Genomic DNA, 18388 nt, shown 5'->3' with positions numbered 1-18388 from the left:
ACAGACCGTGACTCATTATTTGGGATATGCTATTAAGAGAATATTATTTAGATGTTGTTTACAAACTGCCACTAAAGTGCTTTATTAGCACTGGTCAAGTGGGAAACTTTCCTACATTGCACAATGTCCCGAAAATTAGGAACGCGGTTGGTCAACAGTTCTGTTCTATATTGAAGATAACAAAAAAGCCCCAGAAAGTGAATCAGTGTTACAGTTTAGGCAGTGTTTAACACGTTAGTTACCTTGGGTAAAGCTGTATCTGCTGGAGACTATCTAGCTGCAGATTCCTTACCTTCGCATTATCCCCAGGCGTAACACTGGATCCGGAAAAATTTCAAGCAGTACCCCTGTGCACAGGTAGGTGACTTCATCTGTGTCAGAAGGGACGTGTGCGGTACCTATATAGGCACCACCTTGGAGTGCTGACGTCAGTTACTTTCGTGATTTAGTGACAAGCCCTGGCGACTGGTGCGACAGACAATGGCCCTTGAAATGGTGTTCTGTACACCGCAATGTGTTCGCAGAGCTGGAGGAAGGGAAAGTTGGTAAGGAATCTTTGGTTAGATAGACTCTACCAGATAAGGCATTTCCAAAGGTAAGTAATTTGTTGTAGCCACAGATTCCTTACCTTAGAATAGATACTCAAGCAATACCTCACAGGAGCTGGGACTGCAAAACCAATTGGATTAGAAACTCCTGTAGGAAAGAACGGGCAAACGGCCCGTGATGATCGACCAGGCTGTCCATGGGTACTCTCAAACATTTTTCCAAGGACCACAAAGTTTGGTTTGTGATATGACCGAAGGCCGCATTGATGCCAGCAGGATGTTGGACCGGTGGAGGGTGGCGGTAAGATGGGTATAAGGGAAGCAAAGCATATACATCTAGGGGCTGAATGGCACAATATGAAACCAGAAAACCTGTCATCAATCCAAGCTCCCCACTTTACAAAGCTCAGGGAGACTCCCTTCACATGACGAACGGTAAAAAATCTGGAGGGACTCTGTTGGGGGTGCCGTCGCCTGATAGTTGAATATACCCAGACTTTTTTTTCCAAGACGACTCTTCAAGCCTGGGGTATCTAACTCTGGGAAAACAGGAGACAAATCACAAGGTTCAGCTGCACAGGGTTCCGAGTTATGGTGCACAGTAAACAAGTCTGGTGGCAGCTGTAGTTTCTCATGTGGGCTGACATCTCCAAAAGCATGGACTACAAAAGTTGCCCAGGATGAGCAGGCAAAGGAAATATGTTGGACTCAAACAGATATTTTTGAAGAACATGTCAGAGAAACGGTCAGGAACAAGGCTGGGTCAGCAGAATAATGGTCTCTCAAGTGCAGAAGTTTATTGCTGATGTAAAAATATATTTTAAAACGCGAAAACAGAATCAATGTGTTCTAGAAGAAAAAAAAACTTGCGCTCAGAAAGAATGGCAGTATCCAATCTAGCAAATGCTTAAGACTATGAATTGTTTCTCTTCTTTTTGGTCTATCTTGAACACACCGATTGTGAAGTGATACAATACAACCTAGCTGAGTTTGTGCTAAGAAACGTAAGCAAAGTTCTGGTTACACCATTTAAAGAAGAGGTCAATAAGTTGTTGTAATCCTCTAGCACGTGGATCCAAAACATACTGCAAAATAATATAAAGCTACCTTATCCAGGGACATTTTGAGGTGTCAAATCGCTGCATGCCCCAGCACCTCAATTACTTAACCCGAACATGCGTCTGTTTTAAATGAAAGCAATCTGCCCTCCCTTTGTTTGAAGGGATTACCGAATACCACACCATAATGTGGTAATTCATTCAAGGTACAATGCTTTCACAAACAGCCAATGGTATTAAAGAAACACCGCTCTCGTAAGCGGAAAGTAAAATCACAGAGGAGCAATGAAACCAATTCAAATTGTCTACGGCAGTAAATTCACTAAATGGCAAGGTGCATAGTGACAATCTCAAAAGATTGTGACACAAGGCAGCACGTTAACGAATTACATCATGGGCAAAAATGTAGGTGAGAATTGGCTCCTGTTGAACAAGGCTTTCTAAGGAACTGCGTTGTGTGTGCAAACTACACATATCTACACTAAAAAATGGTTTCTGGTCAAGGTTATAATCTAGGATATAACCAAACCTACAATTAATGGCACTCACTCTGAAATGAATTGGAACAGCAAAGTGATGAAAAAGCACCCTGGAAACAGTAGACTGACAAGAATTACTATGATAATGTTTAACAAAGTTAAAGGATAATGACAAAGAGCAGCAATCAGTCCACTGGAGTATTCACAATTTACAAGAGGAGGCAAGTTCTAACATTATTTTACAGTCTTAAGCACAAGCTATGCTATCATCCCTGAACTTCCCCTAAGATAGTAACAGCAGCAAACACACACTAAAGTAGTATGCAGACCTGAAAAAATAACGTCATGATAGTATTGCTGATATTTCTCCACTCAAGATGCATGAACACGGACTTACTTTTAGTTTTCCTTTATTGAAGGCGCACACTGAAACTTGAAATGCTGAATGACCCATGTCAATAAACACTACAATTCTTGGCTTCTCCTCTGGGGCAGGCAGGTCTTGTTTGTAGATTCCATATGCAAGGGCAACTGCAATGAAGACCAATTACATTTATGAAAAGAAGAACCAGAATAAGTCAACTTTTTTTTTTATTTTTTTTTTATTTTTACAAGTGGTCTAAATTAAACAGGATTTGCACTTCCTGATTCAATACACCCCCCCCCCAAAAAAAAAAGGCTTACCTGCAGTGGTTTCATTTATTAATCGCAGGCAGTTAAGACCAGCGATTTGTGTGGCTTCCATAACAGACCTCCTCTCTGCATCAGTATAGAAACAGGGAACCTAAGTAGAAAATTAACCAAAACAACCTCATGTATCCCAAGTACAAATTGCCAACACAAGTTACCATACTATACACAAATACATGTAAAAAGACTTACCGGCTGTACTCAGAAGTTGTGAGAAGCACCTTCTAAAAGCAAGTTGTCCTCATCATCCAGAAACAAATGCATATTAACTAATAGCATGCAGATCAACCAAACTAAATCCTAAACTTGAACTGAGTATATGGTCAACAATCACGACAACTTACCACTTTATCTTTCATAAGCTATCCTTCGCCTTTGATAAAAAAAAATTGCATTATCTCAGCTCTCTTCTATTTCGCACACTTGGGGCTCCCAACGTACGCTCTACTGCCACCATAATCTTTAGCACATTAAAGCAACTTTAGAGGGGGATAAAAGTGAAAACCCTGACCAATAGCCTAAAGAGTATCAGAGTACAAGAGTCTTAGCACACAGGTCAGCTGTGTTACCAAAACATTCTAATATGCTGCAACTTTGTAAAACCCATTACATCTGCCACTTAAAGATCTACCCTTACATACCGATTTGAAAACAGTGGTGCTCTCCACCCAACTCATGATAAATTTGAAGTGCAGATGAACAAAATACATCTGCCATTTTAGAACACCATTAAAATGTTGGTTCATGAAAAATAAATGTGAAGCAACACATACATAACTTAACTCAGAAATACAAATGAAATGTATGCGGTGGCTTTTCTTTTTTATTGCAAGCAACTTCTATACATACAGAGCCAAGAAAAATTGTAAGAAAACAAAAGAATACCAAAATTTGGTCACATAAAACCATCTAATTACTCAAATTTAAAATGCCTGCCATGCATCTGATACTTTCTTTTAAACACAGACTGCTAGCTCCAGTGGAGCTTTTCTTCTACTTACAGCAACTACACAGTCGACCACAGGCTTTTTCAGTGCACTCTCAGCAGTTTCCTTTAGCTTGGTCAGGAGCATTCCTGTCACCTGCTCAATCGTGAAATGGCGTTCCTCCTCCAAATACATAGCCTTCAGAGAAAAACAAAAGTCTAAGTAGCTGAAACATGCATGCCTCATATACAAACGTAAGTGGATTGGTTATCTCAAATACCTGTTGCACCAACAGGATTACTGCATTAGTCTATAACAGCAAACGCCCTTGTAACTGGCATGTACAAATTACTGGGTTAGCAGTTTTTGTATTATATTCTACAGTTTGATCCAGGTAGGAAATGCCCCAATTTGTAAGCAAAGCAAACACAAGGAGCCGATGGACGGAGCGCTGAAACTCGGATGACACTCACCCCCAGTCTCAGATCTGGGTTGAATCCATCATCGTTCTTTATCTCACTTCACCACCCCCAGTTCAGACCTAGCCATATGCAAATCAGTCTTGACCCTGTGCCTCATGGGAACAGTCCAGCCCTGAACTGCCAAGTCAGGGCTTTCCTGGACCAGAAACAAGCATCCTAGGCCTTCCAGTTCGGCCACACTTTTTCCCGATAGCATAAATCTTAACACAAGGAAGTCAGTTTTTTCTATTGACATATTTCACTGAAACTACTAATATGATGCTACACGAAAATCATCCAGCAACAGGTTTTAATAGCTTGGATGTAAAATATCGCATTTCTGAAACCTGTCACAATGATTATACATTGAACTCAATTTAGCACTCTAAAACCACAATATAATGTTGTGGTTTGGAAGCAATCCAAGATTAGAAACGCACCTGGTGTAATTAATTCACACTTTTATAAATGATAGAGTGTGTTGGGAAGTCAGGTGTGAATAAACTTTAACAAGACCTCTAAACTGCAACCAAATAGCATTGGCAATGGTATGCTGTCTTAAGCAGCACCTAAACATTTTGGAATATTGTAGGGTTTTCATTCATTTCGGTTGCTCATTACTGTCACTTCAGGAAGAAGGTGAAGTGTGACTTTGGGGAGGGCAACGTGAGAAGGGGATATTATGGTACAGAGGAGGTATTTGCTCTAGGAAATGTACACCATACAAATGCAATCGTGTCACAATAAGAACTGGGTTGGAGACTCCTTCCCCAACTGCTCTCATCTTGGGTCATATTCCCGCTATTTAACCATAAATAGAACATTTAATACATCAAACGAGATTTATTTATTTATTTTTAAACAGGAGCAGTAGCAAAAGTAATCCATCATGCGCCACAATGGTAGTTCGCTTAGGTTTTAACTTGAAAGGGTGAGCGGCTAAGAATAAAAAAAAAAAAAAAAAGATTTCAATGATGGAAAGCAGATCACAAACAAGCATTGGGTCCTGGGGCAGGTGGGCTAGCGGGGTGAATGAAAACATGACTTCTCATGGGCTGCTTCTTTCACCTAGCCCAAAGTAAGTGAACGATCCTCCTGATCGGTCAACCTTTACCCTTTGATAAAATGCACAAGACCATATTGTACTGAAAAATCGCCCTCTCCTGAGTGAGACATTGGAGTAGTGGCTGGTCTAACCTACAGGAGCTTGCATTGTGGGCTCAGCTGCAGGTCCCGGTTTTTTACTCAAGGCAATTGGATCGATGTCCCCAAAATACATTTTGCTGGTGCCCAGGAGTCTACTTTCAGGAGTGATGCCCGTTTATATGCTCTACTGGTGCTTTGTTCACTCTGTAACAGATGCAGGTTTTCAAACAGGAATTGATTTGTTCCACTAGAAAAACATGGGAGATGCTGAAGATGCCTGTACAGCTAAAATAATTCGAGGCCCCAAGGGGCCTATGAGACTGAACTAGACAAAATCAAAATTGGCTCTACAAGAAAGCGGTATTTTGCAACCGACAACTTAAACAGTAGCAGAAATAAAATGTAACGCTAGTGTGGTTACATGACCAAGCCGCAAGATCAACTTTTGAGACGAACTGTGGCCTAGCTCCGTAGATGAAAAGTGATGATACAAGAGTTCAGCAGGGCAGCGGATTTATAATAGAAATATTGTCAAAGCATTTGTAGATTACAATACTATGTCTCTAGAACTTACAGCGCAAATAAAACTGTGATCCAATACCTTGAAAATACGAGGATTAATGTTAGACAATTATTACTTGAACCCATCTCGCCAAATGAGATTAAAGAAGCTGATGTTCTAACATGCAAATTCTCTTAACAGTTCAGTGCTGCCATTGTGCCCATTTCAAAATGGATCCTACCACCATTGTGAACGATAAGGTAAAACCAGATCCCTTTTCTTTATATGGATATTAAGGCCCTTCTTGAGTGGTTGCTAATGAGGTGAAACAGTGTTGGTCTCTTTGCCAAAACAAGTGCCACATCACACAATCTCTGAACACTATTTGCTCTTCTGGTCTAGATATATACCAGACTGCAGAAGTCTGAGGAACTTCTAATGCAAAAGAAAAAAAGAAGGACGTTGCCTCCTTGGAAGGGAGCCTTGCTACAAGCGATGCTTTGCAGCTTGGGCACAGCAGACTGTTTCAGTAAGCAACTTTAATACTCCAAACCAGTTGCTCTAGTGAGGAGCAAGGGGACTTTCTCAGATCTAGTTTCTATGTCCCACTGAACTAGGCTTGAAGGTGGCAAGACCGCTGCAGATCAAGCTTTATTACACTGCTACTCGGGTACAAGTTTGCACCCTACTGATACCACACGCACACACGACATCTTCAATCCTGAAAGGGAGACTACCATTGGCCTTAAATAAAACAAATACTATAACCATGTTATAAGTCCATGTTGTGCTCTGAGCCACTCCACTCTGGTATAATTAGGCAAAAAAGGCAATGCTAACGAACAAGTTACTCGCATTCGGTAACGCTTTTTCTGGTGGATACAGTATCTGGCTGTGGATTCCTCACCTTGTGAATATCCCCTGCGCCAGCAACATTCGGAAACTTTTGTAGCAGTACACGCAGATGAGGTCGAAGACGACGTCACAGACACGGCTCTGCTCGCGACTCCGCTGTTGTCACCGGATCCATAAGAAGACCTAGTCAGCGTGAGGACGTCAGTTCCGCCCTTTTTTCCGTGACTTTGAGGCACACGGACGGACTGACAGCAATATATACACAGTACATAATATACAAATCAACACACACAGTGTGGAGAATAAATAAGCAGGCAAAAGAAACAACACACTGCCTTGAACAGTAACAACAACATTTTGAAACACCATCATTAGAATTGTAGGTATACAAGGGTGGACAACGGGGAGGCGGGTGGGTCAGTGAGTAATCCACAGGCAGATCCTGTATCCACCAGAAAAAGCCTTACCGAAGGTAAGTAACTTATTCTTCTGATGGATACATCTGCCAGTGGATTCCTCACCTTGTGAATAGATTCCCACAGCACTTCCCACTCCCGGAGGAGGGTGTCCACCCTTCTATACCAGAAAGTTCTAATGGACGGAACGAGCAAAGTGTCTGTCCCTCCTCACCTCGGAGTCCAAGCAGTAATGCTTCGTGAAAGTGTGGAGGGAGGCCCAAGTTGCCGCTCTACAAATGTCCTCCACAGGAACACCTCTTGACAAGGCAGACATAGAAGACTTTGCCCTAGTAGAATGAGCCCTTAAACCCTCTGGTGGTTCCTTACCGGCCAAAGAGTAGCATATCTTGATGCACAAGACAATCCATCTGGAAAGGGTGCGCTTGTGCATCGCTCTGCCTCTCCGGCAGCCAACAAAGCCCACGAAGAGCTGGTCGTTCACTCAAAAATCTTTAGTCCCATCAAGGTAGAAGCTCACCGCCCTTTTAGGGTCCAAGCTGTGAAGCCGCTCCTCCTCCTTGGAATGGTGAGGGGGAGGATAGAAGGTAGGAAGGGTAATGGACTGCCCCAGATGGAAAGGAGTTACCACCTTAGGCAGAAAAGCAGCCCTGGTCCGGAGTACCATTCTTTCAGCATGAGTTGGTCAAGAACGGGGGTTTCTAACTCAGAGCTTAAAGCTCACTTACCCTCCTTGCCGAGGTGATCGCAATGAGAAAAAACATTTTGAAAGACAACAGTCTCAAGGGATACTTGTGCAAGGGCTCGAAGGGAGAACCCATCAGGTAAGTTAAGACAAGCTTTAAGTCCCATTGACGCACAATAAAAGGAGTAGGGAGAAACTTGTTTGTAAGGCCTTTCAGAAATCGTAAAACAATAGGAGATTTGAACAATGACAGCTGATCCGGCAAGCAAAGAAAAGCAGACAAGGCCGAAAGATATCCCTTTACAGTGGCTATAGCAAAGCCTTGCTGAGCAAGAGACAAGGCAAACTGAAGAATGTCAGATAAACGAGCCCTCAAAGGGTCAATAGACTTCTCTCCGCACCAAAGAACAAATTTAGACCACCTATAGGAATAGATAGATTTGATGGAATGACGTCTGGCAGACAAAATTTAATCTACCACATCTGGCAGGAGAGAAAAATAATTCAGGTTGCCCCGTTCAATCTCCAGGCATGAAGGTGTAAGCACTGGAGGTGGGGGTGTAGAACCTGCCCCTGCGACTGCGAGAGGAGGTCTGCCCTGAGAGGGAGACGCAGTGGAGGGCACGAGGAGAGGTGGAGAAGATCTGTATACCACACCCTTATTGGCCAATCCGGGGTGATCAATATGACTTGGGCCCTGTCTTGGCGAATCTACCTCAGAACTCGAGGAATCAAGGGTATGGGAGGAAACTCGTCCACCAATGCTCCCTGCATCGGATACTGAAGACTGCAGAATGACTGGCAGTGAGCGTTCTCGTGAGTGGCAAACCGGTCTACCCGAGGAGTTCCCCACGCCCGAAAGACATGACGAACCACCTCCGGATGTAGCCTCCACACGTGGTCGGCAGAGAACTGCCGACAGACTGTCTGCATGCACGTTCAGAACCCCGGCTAGATGATTTGCCATCAGACAAATCTGTTGATCCTGAGCCCAGGACCAGAGACGCAGAGCCTCTCTGCAGAGACAATGCGACCCCACTCCTCCCTGCTTGTTGACATGCCACATGATGGTAGTGTTGTCCGTCAGGACTTGAACCGACTGACCGCGAAGGGAAGGGAGGAAGGCCTTGAGCGCCAAACATATCGCCCGCAATTCCAGAAAGTTGATGTGAAGCAACCTTTCCTCTGGAGACCAAAGACCCTTGATCTCCAGATCCCCCAGATGCGCATCCCACCCTAAAGTGGATGCATCAGTTATCACTGTGGCCACCGATGGAGGTAGATGGAAGGGCATTCCTTGAGATAGATTGCCCTCCACGCTCCACCAAGAAGACTCCGCTGCAGCTTCTCGGGAGATCCTCACAGACTCCCCGAGATCTCCCTTGTGCTGATATCACTGCCTGCGGAGGCACCACAGGAGGGTCCTCATGTGCCAGCGTGCATGGTTGACCAACAGAATGCAGGAAGCAAACAGGACCGAGCAGACGAAGGAACTTCAGGACTGGAACGACCGCTCCATTGTAAAACAAGGGAATAATTTCCTGTATGTCGAGAATCCTTTGTGGAGGTGGGAATGCCCGACACACAGTAGTGTCCAGTACCGCCCCTATGAACAGGTTGCGCTGAGAGGGCACCAGGTGAGATTTGGGTACGTTTATCGAAACACCCAATTTGTACAACAGCTGAGTTGTATCCTGCAGATGATGAAGTACCCTCTCTGGAGACTCCGCTTTGATCAGCCAGTCGTCCAAATAGGGGAAAACTGAAATCCCCAACCTTCTGAGATGGGCTGCCATCACCTTGGTGTACACCCAAGGTGCAGTAGTAAGACCAAATGGGAGGACAGCAAACTGATAATGTTGCAACCCTACCGTAAACCGGAGATACTTCCTGTGCGACTTCAGGATGGGGATGTGGAAATACGCATCCTGCACGTCGATCGACACCATCCAGTCCTCCTGATGCAGCGCTTGAAGAACCTGCGCAAGGGTGAGCATCTTGAACATCTCTTGCTTCAGAAAAAAGATTCAAGATCCTGAGGTCTAGGATTGGACGCAATCTGCCGTCCTTTTTCTGAATCAGAAAATACCGGGAGTAGCATCTCTGACCGCTTTCCCGCTCTGGAACCACCTATATCGCACCTTTTTTCAGTAATGTCAGGACTTCCTCCTGCAAGAGAAGAGGGTGGTCCTCCGAGCGAGCACCTTGGCAAGGAGGGTAATTTGGAGGGAATTCCCGAAAGGGAAGGGTGTACCCATTTTCTACAAGATCTAGAACCCAAAGGTCTGTAGTAACCAATTTCCAATCTTGTAGAAAATGGGTAAGCCGGCCCCCCACAGGACCAGCATGATCCAGAATGGTGGATCTAGGGCTGCTTTGCAGTGGTGGGAGGGGCTGAGGAAGAGTAGGAGAAGGAGAGCTGTCGACCTAGAGTACGACCTCTGACTCTGCCTCTGTAGCGCTTATACAGAGTGTTCTGCTGCTGGGGTTGTCTGTATGTACGAACGGATGACCTTCCAAAGCCCCTGCACCTCCTGAACGAACCCCTAGGCTGAGTTTGCAGGGCCGAAGATTTGGCCGTGGCCTTGCTCTCTTTAAATCTTTCGAGCGCAGCATCCGCTTTCTTGCCAAAAAGACTAGAGCCGTCAAAAGGCAAGTCCAGGAGCGTTGCCTGCACATCAGGGGAGAACTCGGATGACTTGAGCCACGCACTCCTCCTTGTGGCAACAGAAGAGCCCATAATCCTTGCGACAGTATCCAAGCCACTTTGGATTACCTGACGTGCAGCCGCCTGGGTGTCCAACAGTACCTCATTAAAGTTCAGTCTATCTTCCTCTGACAGTTTTGGGGCCAGTTGTTTTGCTGGTCCATAAGAGCATGGATATACCGGCCCAAAAGACAGGTGGCATTCGTCGATTTTAAAGCCATACTGGCAGAAGAGAAGACTTTCTTAGCCGACTGGTCTAACTTCTTTGCATCCCTGTCACTCAGGACTTGGGGAAAAGCACCTGTAGATCTTTTGGAACAGGCAGCCTGAACCACCAGACTCTCCGGAGAAGGTTGGGATGTTAAAAAGTCTGGGTCCCCTGGAGCCGCCTTCTACCTCCTTGCAACAACCTTAGAGACCGCAGGAGCAGAGAAGGGCTTACGCCATACCTCCATTACCGGCTTAATAATGGCGTCATTGAAAGGAAGCAAAGGCTTCGATACAGAGGAGGGAGAGTGTAGAACCTCTGTAAGAATGTTTGGTTTAAACTCTGCAGATGGTAACTGCAGATCCATAAGCTCAGCCGCCTTTTTAATAACAGAGTGGTAGGGAGCCACATCCTTTGAAGGAGCATCAGCAGGCGGAGTAATCTCCCATTCAGGTGACAAGTCTAGGCCACTAGCCTCCTTCAATTCTTCAAATAGATCGTCTGACTCCATCAGCTCACCTTCCTCCACTTCTTCCATCTGGTACCTCTGTTCCTCCAGTACCCTTTGGGCCTCCCTCCTAGATCTGATCCTCACAGCAGGAGTTGGCGGCGCCGTAACCGGATCCGATGGCGCCGGAGCCGGCGTCAAGCGCGGATCCAAAGGAACAGCCGGCGTCGAAAGAGGCAGAGTCGGCGTCGGTGAAGAAGGAAGCGGTGTCGATGTCCTTGGCGCCGGTAGATGCCAAGACGGCGTCGCCGGAAAAAATGGCATGAAGGGAGCCTGAGGGTAAGCTTGGGGAACTCCCAAACTGAAAGCCATAGGACCCATGGGACCCGAAGGCGCACCAGAGGGGTACAAGGCTCTGGAAAAGACCCCATACATAGCATTTGGATAATGCGTCTGATCTTGACCTGGTCCTGGAAACGATGGACATGGCTCATGCGGAGGCATCATCAGACTCTGGCCGATCGGTGCCGATGGTGGGATCTGTGGAGCCGAAGGCTCGCCCGGAGCTGGAAGCTCTTCAATTGGAACCGGAGACAGAGACTGAGAAGGAGCCGGTGTCGCAGAATGCTCCGGTGAAGCAACAGGCGATGACCGGCCAACAGGAGAATCAGGAACAGAAACAGGCGAAGGAGATAAAGTCCTTACGACGTCGAGAAGGTGAGGTCGATCTCGAAGCCGCATCCCTGTCCGAGCGATGTCGAGATCCATGCCTCTTCTTTTTCTTATGCTTCTTGGACTTGGAAGCATGTCCCAAAGTCGACTTCGACGCCGACCTCAACCTTCTCAGTCCTCTCTTCTCCTTTTTCATCCTAGCGATGAATAATTTGGCTTCCCTTTCCTTCAGAGCCTTTGTGCTCATCTTGCGACAGCAAGAACATCCTTCGACATCGTGGTCCGATGAAAGGCACCATACACAGTCTTCATGCGGATCCGTTATCGACATGTGGTTACCGCACTCCCTGCAAGCCTTAAAACCAGACTTCTTCGTCGACCTCTGCAGCTGCAGACAAGAAGAGAGAGATACCAGCAGGAAACAAAGTATCAAACCAAAGCTACAGAGAGAGTGCCGAAAAGCGTTAGCGTCGACGACGCAGAAAAAAGGGAACTGACGTCATCACGCCGACGAGGTCTTCTTATGGATCCGGTGACATCAGCGGAGTCGCGAGTGGAGCCGTGTCTCTTGGACGTCGTCTTCGACCTCATCGGCGTATACTGCTACAAAAGTTTCCGAATGTTGCTGGCGCAGGTGATATTCACAAGGTGAGGAATCCACTGGCAGATGTATCCATCAGAAACATTTTTACTCACTAGCACTCTGTCAGACAAGACTGCATTCCTATTTACCTCTGGCCAAAACTCATCTTACAACTAATTAAAGTACTAGGCTTGGGAGACCTATTTATGTACCAGCAAACTCGCTCTTTGGACAATTTCTTTGAGATACACCACCCAACAGCTTGCTGTTATGTACCTGCTTTTGATATTATAGGTTAACTGGTTCAAAGCCCTTGAAGACACAACTTAATAAGACAATCGGGATGCAGTGGCGGTACTGTTGCAGTCAAACTGGTTTTGTCTTGATCAACAGTCACTACAAATTACTACACTTGTACGGTTACTCGAGTAACACTGGAGTGCCCAAGATGTAATCTATTAAAGGGCTGATATTATCCATCTCAATTTGTTTAGCCCAAAGATAACAGCATACAGGGGGTAACTTTTGGATGCCCAAACAGTTTTGAGGCAGTATAAGACTTAGTAGTTCCTGACAGAGGGAGGGAGAGGGGGGGTAAGGGACCGGGTGGGAAGGTTGAGCCGTCCTTGGGAGAGTCGGGGATGCTGTTACATGTGTGGTATTTCCTGGACGGGTGGGGATTGAGAGTTGATTGTTGATTGTTGTCTTGTTGTGTTGGAAAACAATAAAAAATGTTTCAACAAAAAAAAAATAAGACTTAGTAGTTCATTAACAAACAAGTCAATTATATCACCTGTTTTAGCTGTAACCGCTAGTAAAGATACTAGTGAAATGCTAAGATTTAAAAAATAAAAAGCTAACCTTTCCTTCAACATGGGATTGTTACAGGCTGAATGGAGCAACAAGCCCATTACCCCAAGAGTGCAGTAAATAAAGCGGGTTTTATAAAACAGGTGTCGCAAGGAGCTGTTTGGATCTGCTCTAGAGATCAAATCTAGAAAGTCATGCATTGTGAATTCAGAAAAATGAGTTGAATGCACTTAAATTAGTTATCAATTGTCACGAGTGAATCTGTATGTCTTAAGTGGCCTGATGTAGAAGCAGAAGGAATAAAGAGATCAATATATGTTGTGGAATAATCACAACCACTGTCCAGTGAAAATAAAGACAGCTCTACTAGGAACCCATATTGAAAATTTCGGAGACTGACACTTATTAGTAAGTGTCTAGTGGAAGCTATAAACAACTCCCCTAAAAAAGGATTGCTAGGCATGGGTAAAACATGTGCAAATGGGCTAATAATGGACTTTCCATGGTCTTTGTTCTTGACCAAGTACTGTATGGTAGCATCTGCACCGGGGAACGCAGACAAGGGCACATTTCGTTTATTAGGTCAATCTGGGGCCACTTTAAGAAAGAAAAAAAAAAAAAGAAATGAGAGGGTTATTCATTACTAGTCTGTTTTAATGGAATATTTATGAGGCTTCCTGTTACACAATGCTTGGACTTAAATTACTCTTCAATTTAAAGAAACAACCTGGAAAGTTGCTTTGCATACAGATGGGTTCAAAAAGAAAGTTCGTAAGCATTACGATTACAGAGCTCACGTGGACGAGAATGGCTTCAGACTGAAAGAAATGCTTCATAGATACAAAAGAGAAGCTACTTACATGTCAGGCAGTTGTTTTATTAAGGAAAAAACAGCAAAAGCATCTTGACACATCAAGTTTGCAACTACGCTTCTGGCACACTGAGAAGAGGGGATTTTTATGTGTGAGCTATAATGCTGATACTGGAGGAACAATGCCAATGTGCTTGCAATAAAGCCCCCAAAAGGTTGAGGGTGAGATATGTGACCAATAAGGATTCATTTGTTTTTGATTCACATCACCTTGGAAGCAATCACACTCCAAATGCTAGAAGGTCAATATTATTAAAGTCCCATTCTCTGACCCATAAAGTATCCTGCACATCGCAGCTTTAAAGATGCCCCCCCGGAGTTGACTATGTTACTTATACTGCAGCACTTTCAACCTCCACTTAGTTTAAGCTCACTGGTACTCACAGTGGATCTATGGGCTGGTTTTCCTAGTCAAGAGTGACAAGCCAAGCAATGTCAAGCAGGTATCTAACTCTTGACGTCGGCATGTTTATGTCCAGAAGTTAATTAGTCTGAACAAGCTAGCTATACTAAAAACGTACCTTTGGCCAAAGGTATTCAAACCAGCTTTTATGACCACACTGGCACATCCAGTTAGGTAAACCACTATTATTCTCTACTAGTAGAGAAAGACCATTTTTTGAAAATATTCAGGAGCATGTGAAGAGTACCTATAGATAAATGAAGCAGAACGGTATGCAGTTCCTAGTGAACACTATAGGTAGACGTGTGGTTAGTGTGTAGTGGGTAACACACTAGGAGCAGGAGGAAATAACCTCTTTCTGGAAAGAAGACCCTCACACACCCCCCAACTGTGGGATGTCATGCTTCATCATCGGGTCTGCTCCTCATCGGGTCTGCGCTGCAATACCCAATCGGCGCCCTTGACGGGGCCTTTTGGCGGAGATCTTTATTTCCTTTGCCATACGGTGACGTGCGTGTGAGGGTGCTAGTGAGTATAGATGTGTTGGGTGTTGAAGTGAGATTAAGACAGAAAGAAGTGGTCCACCCAAAACTACTTTAATGATCGTGGCCACTCACGTGGTCACACCAGCGGGACCGGAGGAGCTGGGGTAGGTCTGCTGACTTTCAGCGCGGATGTCCAAGACACTGTACTATTCAGTGTTAGAGCTCGCCGGCCACTGATGTAACACCTCTCTGACCCAGACTGTGTTTACGTCATAGATCTGCAGGTGCCAATTTTTAGGGTGCTGTATGGGATGGGTGGTCACTTTATTATTTAATTGTGTACCACTACCAAAAAGTGTGGATAGATCTCTATTTGGTCCTGAAGAATAGGCTTCTAATCGAAATATTGGCAATAAACATGTTGACCCCAAATGCGCACAGCCCCGTGACCTTATAACAGGGGTGCGCGACTTTCACGTTTTTAGCCAGGAGAGTGGCCACGATCATTAAAGTAGTTTTTGGTGGACCACTTCAACCTGTTTTAATGGCACTTTGACACCCACCACATCTACACTCACTAGCGCCCTCACACACACGGCACCTTACGGCAAAGGAAATAAAGATCTCCACTAAAAGGCCCCATCAAGGGCACCGATCGGGTATTGCAGCGCCGACCCGATGATGAAGCAAGACATCCCACAGCTGGGGGGAGTGGTGAGGGTCTTCTTTCCGAAAGGAGGAAATTTCCTCCTGCTCCTAATGTGTTACCCACTACACACTAACCACACGTCTACCTATAGTGTTCACTAGGAACTGCATACCGTTCTGCTTGATATCACTTCCGGGCATGTACGCTAGACCTGGATAAATATAGCCCATAGTCATCCATTTTGTTAATAAATACCTATAGATAAAGGCATGTTAAAGAAATTAGGTTTCCCCACAGTTATAAAATATAAAAATGTGCTGTTTTACTATTGAGTAATTTATATCATCTAGCAACTTTAGAACTCATCTCAAACCTCATTCTACTACTCTTTCCAATGCACTACCCTATTTCTCACCCTATATCTCTCAAAATATCCTCTACCTCCACTCTTATGCATCCCAAACCACTATGATCTCCAAAATAACCATTCCTAGACTCTTCCCTCCTTTACCCCTCCTTGCATAATCTCACACCTCTTTTACTATTCAGATCTCCAAAACAAGCCTTTCTTAAACCATTCCCTTTCACTCTTCCCCATCCACCTCCCCATTACTCATCCCAAACCCCATACTACTGCTATGAACTCCAAAAAATAAAGGAAACCTTTATAGACCAATGCCCTCTTCTATTCCTCCACTATTCCTTTTCAATCCAAATAACAGACTAACATGCCCACCGCTTAAATTTATTTCATATTTCCATTTCCTAATTCCCCACTAATCCTGTTTGGGTTCCGCAGTAGCGTGCTACCTTCCAAAAAGTTCTTCAACATCTCATTAGGGTTGGCAAGAGCTATATAAATGCAAACCTTTCCTCCCTCTTCTATCCCTCCACTATCTTTCTCAATCCAAACAGACTAACATATACACCACTCAAATTAATTTCTATTTTACTATACTAATTCACCACTAATCCTCTTTGGGTTCCGAAGTAGCGAGCTACTCCTCGAAAAAGCGCTTTGACGACTCATCTGGGGTAGTAAGCGCTATATAAATGCAATTACAATATAATATCGTTTATAGTATATTTCTCACAATACCCACCTTGATCCCAGCTGCCCCCGTCGGCAACTGAACAAGTTCATAGGCTAAATCGGATTTTTCAGTTTGAATGAAAGGATCAGAGTATGCACGGCCATGAAATCTTTTAAAACCTTGTAGCGTGTTCCTTGCATTTGAAATTACCTGACAAAAAAATAAGAAAAAGACAAAACAAACCGCATTATTTAAGCATTTTTACAACATTCAAGCTATAGTCACTGAGCATCTGAAAGCATATCACTCAATTCAAAAGGACAGTGAGGCCGTTTCTTGTGGTCTTAGGAAAGTGGGAGACTACCGAGAACAACTGTAACAATTATTATTTATCACTGGTGTTCTGAGGCCTGATCATTTATGCTTTCAAAACAAACTGACCATGCGGTCCTTTTGAGCACTTGATCCTCTCGGCTGTGTGGGAGGTCAAACAGTATTTGTAGTGCCCTTCGCTCCCACACCTGAAGGCACACAGTGGTCTTAGAATTTAAAGAATTCTTACGTACATCTGGTTTGTAGGCATGTTCACTGAAATCACTACCTTTATACTTCTCTCACAAACAGAAGCTTTGAGAAACAGCACTGATGCCCTCATCCAAAACCCTATACAGAACTACCTTCACTAGCATATTACGCAATTTCTTCAAGAGGCATTATACCATCTGTAAACACCTACCCTTTACCAAACTCATCCGAATTTACTTGAGTGGGACAGTAGATCCAACCTGAAGACAAGACATGAAATAAAATACCTTTACTCACCTTTATTCCATTGATCTCAGCCTTTTGCCCAACTCAGTCAACTTTCCCCTACTCTTTTTTAGGTCTCGCCTGGCGTAGACTGCGCAGACATGTGCAGTCTCGCTGGCGAGATTTAGTGAGTTAGGGTAGATTTCTCTAGTGGGCTTTAAGCCCCGCCCCTCTTTTCCATTGGCTGGCGTCACCGTTTATGCTAAACGGTGGCCAGCCATTGGAAAAGAGCGTCTAGTGACATTCTCTTTTAGAGCCGTCCCAGTTGGACTGGCTCGGTTCCTTTAAGTTTGTAGTAAAGGCTTTTCTTATCTTTATGGGGCCATGTGTTTCAAACATATGGCCCCATAAAGACAAAAGATCGGCTGCAGCGCGGTCCTCTTTCACTTTCGGGACCGCGTTGCTCTGCCTTGTTTTATAGCGCCATACAGATGTCGCTGTGTTTATATTCTAGAATATTTAAATTATCGTTGAACCCCAGAACCGGAGCATGTATGTACGTCCGAGGCTTGTGTTTAAAAGAGCCTTGAATATTTTTTTTACAGCGCCTAACAGACGCTGCTGTGCTTATATTATTGAATATTTAAGTTGTAGTTTAACCCAGAACTGGAGCGTCGGACCCCAGCCCCATATGTATGTCCGAGTCTTACCTATATAAGTGCGTAGGAAACGTTTTCTCACAGCGCCCGAGGGAGGTTGGTTTTCAGATGTTATTCAATATATATCATGTCATTTGAAACCAGAAATGCAGCTTCGGACCTCTGCCCCGTGTGTATGGCCCAGCCTGGTTTTTAAAAGGGGTCAAAAACATGTTTTAATAGCTCCTAGGGTGGTCGGTTTACTTATATTGTGAACTAAATCCCCTTCCGGCACGTTAGACCCCAGCCCTTGTGTCTCTGTTCGAGGCTGTGTACATAAGAGCCGAAACATAGTGGTAATAGC

General features: G+C 44.5%; 1 protein-coding gene across 1 annotated transcript in view; it reads right to left on the bottom strand.

Annotated features, from left to right (window-relative positions):
• The window catches only part of HSPA4 (heat shock protein family A (Hsp70) member 4), a 481472-nt gene that overhangs the window by 444598 nt on the left and 18486 nt on the right, over positions 1–18388 (bottom strand). The window contains exons 3-6 of the mRNA XM_085618072.1: positions 16706–16846; positions 3777–3899; positions 2770–2869; positions 2483–2616 (exon numbers count right to left, since the gene is read on the bottom strand). Of these exons, the coding sequence (XP_085474198.1) occupies positions 2483–2616; positions 2770–2869; positions 3777–3899; positions 16706–16846 (498 nt within the window). The remainder of the gene's footprint in view (positions 1–2482; positions 2617–2769; positions 2870–3776; positions 3900–16705; positions 16847–18388) is intronic.

This window comes from Triturus cristatus, chromosome 7 (genome assembly GCF_964204655.1).
Source record: "Triturus cristatus chromosome 7, aTriCri1.1, whole genome shotgun sequence".
Taxonomy (NCBI): Eukaryota; Metazoa; Chordata; class Amphibia; order Caudata; family Salamandridae; genus Triturus; species Triturus cristatus.
The sequence above is the reverse complement of the archived record's forward strand: the minus strand, read 5'-3'. Positions and strand labels throughout refer to the sequence as shown.